Raw genomic sequence first — 5,713 nt, 5'->3', positions numbered from 1 at the left:
TGCCTCCATATGGGTGGTCAATAACATTGTACTTTAGGATAGGCCTTGACATTGTCTTTTAAGCTATGAATGCACTCTTTTTCAATTTTTTCATTGCTGGGATTAGTAGATCATATGATGGTCTGATTCAAAGTGGTCCAAACCAATCCATCTCACTTGACTAATGTCTACAAAGTCAATCTTCATGCACTCCATTTCATATTTTTACCACTTTAAGCTTTCTTACATTTATATTTTGTACTTTGCACATTTTAATTATTAATAGTTGTCTCCAACTATTTCTACTCATTTTCAGTTCTTTCCCAACTGAGATTTTCCTTTAACACTACAGCTACCCACATTCCTTTGTTGTTCATAAGGTTTTAAAAGGCCATTTATTTTGGAAATGGATGGCAAATCTTTCCTCCTACTTGGTCTTCCCTTCCTGATTTTGAGCCATGCTGTGTTTTCAGTTGTTCTGAGGACTGTTTCCTGGTCCAAGTATAGGTTTTGCATAAGCACAATCAACTGTTCTGGGATTCCCATTCTCCTCAAGGTTAATAATGCCTTAACATAGTAGAAACACAGATAGATATTCCTCTAGTACTCTTTGCTTTCTGCCAAGAATCATCTGACATTGGCAATAATGTTTCTATTCCCATGGTGTCTTCTAAATCCAGCTTTCTGTTTTCTGGTAGCTCTCTGTTAATGCACTGTTCCAGTCATATCTGGGTAACTTCAGCAGGATTTTATTTGCATGTGATATGAGTGATATTGTACAATAATTTTCACATTCTGTCATGGTTCAAAATCAAGAAGGGATCAAGGATGTGTACAGTCTTCATACCTTTTCATTCTATATGCAGAAGAGATCATTCAGGAGGCTGGATTTTGAGGAGGTATGTGCTGTCAGGATCAGGGGAAGACTCATCAACAACCTATGTTATGTAGATGACACCTTACTTGCTGAAATTGAGAAGGATCTGAAGTGCTTGCTGCAGATTAGGACTGTAGTCTTCAATATGAATTAAAGCTCAATACCAAGAAAACAAAAGTTTTCACTACTGAGACAGTTGGCAGCACCATGGTGAATAGAGAAGAGATTGAGGTTGCTAACAGTTACAGCTTTCTCGGCTCTACAATCAACAGTTTTGGCACCAACAGTCAGGATATAAAAAAATGAATTATGTAAATCCACTGTCAGGAAAATCTCCAGAGTACTGAGAAGCAGCGATGTCAGTCTAGAGACTAAAGTGTGCCTGATCTAGGTCATAGTCTTCACAATTTTTTGTTATGTATCGTAGAGCTGGACCTTGACTAAGGATGACAGAAGAAGAATTGATGCCTTTGAGTTGTGGTGCTGGTGAAGAGTCTTGAACATATCATGGATTACCAAGGAAACAAATAGGCATGTCTTGGAAAGGGTGAAACCAAGTTTCTTCTTGGAAACTAGAATTTTGAAGCTCCATGTCACATATTTTAGGCATGTGGTCAAGAGGGACCAATCCTTGGAGAAGGACATCAGGCTCACAATGCTGGAGGAACAGCACAGAAGAAGATCCTGGATGAGATGGATTGATACAGTAACTAGAGCTATGTGCATAAGTGTGTTGGAGAGTCAGTGAGACTGACTTAGGACAGAGCAGGCTTCAGAGCTGTTATTACATAGGGTCACTATGAGTCACAGTTGACTCGATGGCACAGAACAACAATAGCAACAACAATTTGTTTTAATCTAAGTGCTCTGCTGAAAATTGTCCACCATGGGGGGCCTTTCTGGCATTTGAAAAACCAGTGACATGGCTTCCAGCATCACAGCAACCTATAAGTTATACCAGTTTAGCAAAGTCACTCTCAAACGCTACACTAATAAGAGCAAATGATAAATAAGCAAGCAAATAAAACTGCTAAAATCCAAAGCAATTTGCAACATGCAACTAATTTCCCAATACAACAAACTGACATTGTTGTTTAAAAGTAGACTGTAAAGACAATCAAACATACAAATATCACAGTGCAGAACATCCTTTTCTGGCCCCTGCTGAGACTTCTGCTGGTGTAACAGGATAGAGTCCTAGATGTAGGTATTTGGCATCAACAGTGGCTCAGATGGATCTTTAGTTTATGGTTGTTGTGTACTGTTGAGTAGTAACTGACCCATAGTTTATCCTCCAGTGGATTTTCAGAGGCTGTTTATTGTATGGGAGGAGATTGCCTATCTTTCTCCCATACAGCAGCTGGTGGATTTGAACTTTATACATATGAATTGCGAATGTGATTCCTTACCACCAGTCCACCAGATTTCTCTTATATTTTGTATGTTGTTAGGTGCCGTCAAGTAAAATATGACTCACAGAAAACCTGAAAACAGCTAACCTGAACCCTGCCTTATCCTGTACCATCTTCTTCTTCATCATCATCATCATCATCATCATCATCATCTCTCTCTCTCTCTCTCTCACACACACACACACACACACACACAAACCTATTGCTGAAGTCACCATATCAGTTCATCTCAGTAGGGGTCTTCCTCTTCTTCATTAACCCCTATCTATTCAAACATGATGTTCTTTTCCAAGGAATAGCCTCACCAGCTACCTGTTCAAAGGAAGAAAGATGAAGCTTTTCCATCTTTGCTTCCAAGGAACACTTTGGCTGGCTATACTTTTTCCAAGACATCTCTATTTGTTCTTTTGGTGGTAATATAAGCATATTCACCATTCTTCTCCAACATCACAACTCAAAGGCATCAATTTTTCCTCTGTAATCCTTATTCATTGTCCAGTTCTCTGATGCATAGTAGGCAATTAAGAAGGCCATGGTCTGAATCAGACATCTTAGTCTTCAAAAGTACGTTATTGCTCCTCAGTATTATGGAGAGGTCCTTACTGCAGACTTGCCCAACACAATACATCTCCTCATTTCCTAACTGCTTGTAGCAAGGGTGTCTGTTGCTTCAAGCAAGAGAAAATTATTGACAACTTCAATCCTTTCTCTAGCTATCATAATGTTAACTGTTGGTCCTGCAATGAGTCCTTTGTTTTCTTGATGTTAAGATGCAATTTATAACTAAAGCTGTAGTCTTTGATTTTCTGTAGTAAGTATTTCATCTTCTTCAATTTCAGCCTGCAAAGTTGTGTGCATAACACAAGTTATCAATGAATCTTCCTTCAAACTTGATGACACATTCTTTTTTATGAAATCCAGAAATTTATATATAGTAATATATGCACTTATATAGTAATATGTTATTTTTGTTAGTTGCTATTGACTTGACTACAGTTCACTGGACTTTAAGTGCAACAGATGAGAACCATACTCTTTATTGTGCCATCATTGTTTTCTCCATCATGCTCAAACCCAGTAGCACATACCTTGTGTCAATTCACCCTATTGAGAATCTTTTTCTCTTTGATTCTCTACTTGTCTGAGTATGATGTCTTTTTCTGAAACTGACCTTTTTTGACAACATGCCCAAAGTACAAGAAAAAAAATCTTCACCATCCTTGCCTGTAAGGAGGACTCTAGCTGAACTTACACCACGACAGATTTGTTAGTTCTTTTTACAGCTCATAGTCCATATTCAGTACTCTACTACGAAGATTGTGTTACCTGCACCAGTTAACTTGCTAACATATTGCTGTCTATGCTCTAAAGTGACTGATTTATGTATTTTATATAGGTATACCGCATGTTGTGTTATTTACTAATGTAAATAATTGGGATGAAATTTTTCAAGATGAATTTCCAAACATGTGTAGATCCAAGATTTACCAAAGCCGGGTAATGAATGTTGCTTGTAACTAGTTATTATTGTAAAATCATCACAATAATACTAAGTGTGAAAATACAGTACATAGTATATTCATAAGTGACTGAGCAATTTTATTAATAACTTGATAAGTTCCAGTTTATATGCCAGTTTAGGACTACATGGAAATAGCTTAATTTTCTTTAGATTTTTAAGAATAATTAATTGGGTCATTTCATTGTTATTTTCTTTCTTGAATTATACATAGATTCACCCACATTTAAAATCTAAAACTCATAGTCACTGAATGTATTTTTCCACAGATAAGACAAGTTGTTGAAATGCTTACCATTCCTATTTCCAATATCTTCATGGTTGAAAACTATGCCTCCGATAGGCAGTTGGAACCCTTCAAGGATAGTTTGATTCTTTCTGTGGTAAGACAGATGTTGAGGATCACAGATGACTTTTTAGAAGATTTGCCTTCTGAGTAAACAGGTAGTATTTTCTTTTCCTTCTCATCTCATAAAGTACTGGTGCCTTTTAAAACTTTTCAGAGCTATACCTTAATTTGAGAGTTGTGACTTATTTGTCTCTCATTTTTACTAGCCATGTTAATGTGCGAGCTTTGTTTCTTTTTTTTTTCAGATGTAATTTCTGGAACATCAAGCCTCTGTATGTGATACTGGCCACTTGATCTTAACACTTGGCCAAGCTTGGAGTGGCAAGCCTCAAATGGAATAAATTGCTGCTGACAACCTCGACGTTACACTTCCTTTCTTGTCCTTGACAGTATCTGACTGATGGTCTCTTCTAAGATCAGTCATATCTCAAGCCCAAAAGAAAACAGTGGTGGAGGAAAGCATGCTCAACCACAACCTTTTTATAAAATTTACAATTTAGTTTATGCGATACCTTGCTAAATGTCCCCGGCAAAATCAATTGTTCATTTTTTCTATTCTACTGTATATAAAACTATTCTGCTTTATATAGAACTCTGTGAAAATGCTGGACAAGTTGACTGATGATTATTATGCTGTATGTATATATATCTAGATGTGAATTTTTCCAGAAACAGGGTTTGGATTTTACTTGTTTTAATATTCATTGAGATTTTTCCCTACACCTGAAAAAATGCAGAGCATACTTCAGTCTTTCTCCTTTTAGAAGTGAAGACTTGGAGAGAATGAAATGCAGAAGAATAAAGGAAGTAGAAGAAACATAGATTTTCACTTACCTCTGAAAATAAAAATTGGCTTAAATGTAGAAACATTTTTAAGTGAACCTACATTTTATTTTCATGGAAAATATTTTCTTCCTCTAACAAACTTTATACATATGTTGTTGTTGTTATGTGCCATTGAGTCACTTGCAACTCATAGCGACCGTATGTACAACATCCCTAAACTCTGCACTGTCCTGTGCCAGTCACACCGTCTACAATACACCTATCCAGATTACCCCAGTCACTGAATCAATCCACCTCATAGGGGGTATTCCCCTTCTTCACTGTCCCTCTGCCCTACCAAGCATGACGTCCCTCTCCAAGGACTGGTCCCTCCTTACAATATGTCCAAAGTATGTTAGACAGAGCCTCAGAATCCTTGCCTCCAAGGAACAGCCCAGTTTGACCCTTTCCAGGATGAATCTGTTTGTTTTCCTAGCAGTCCATAGTACCCTCAATGCTCTTCTCCAGCACCACAGCCCAAAGGCATCAATTCTCCTTCTATCCTCCTTAGTCATTGTCCAATTCTCTGATGCATAATAAGTGTTAGCAAAGACCATGGCCTGTATCAGAAGCACCTTAGTCTCCAAAGAGACACCATTGCTCTTCAGTACTTTGGAGAGGTCCCTAACATCAGACTTTCCCATGGCAAGTCCAGGCTGGGTTTAGAAGGGGTCGTGGTACTAGGGATATTGTAGCTAATGTTAGATGGATCTTACCTGAAAGCAGGGAGTACCAGAGGAATATCTATCTGT

The 5,713-nt window shown here is 37.7% G+C and overlaps 1 protein-coding gene across 1 annotated transcript in view; it reads left to right on the top strand.

Annotated features, from left to right (window-relative positions):
- The window catches only part of IFI44L (interferon-induced protein 44-like), a 31,327-nt gene that overhangs the window by 25,001 nt on the left and 613 nt on the right, over positions 1-5,713 (top strand). Inside the window, 2 exon segments of the mRNA XM_006888609.1 lie at positions 3,665-3,774; positions 4,057-4,231. Coding sequence (XP_006888671.1) covers positions 3,665-3,774; positions 4,057-4,231 — 285 coding nt within the window.

This window comes from Elephantulus edwardii, unplaced genomic scaffold (genome assembly GCF_000299155.1).
Source record: "Elephantulus edwardii isolate Elephantulus edwardi_28Jun2011 unplaced genomic scaffold, EleEdw1.0 scaffold00069, whole genome shotgun sequence".
Classification (NCBI taxonomy): domain Eukaryota; kingdom Metazoa; phylum Chordata; class Mammalia; order Macroscelidea; family Macroscelididae; genus Elephantulus; species Elephantulus edwardii.
The sequence above is the reverse complement of the archived record's forward strand: the minus strand, read 5'-3'. Positions and strand labels throughout refer to the sequence as shown.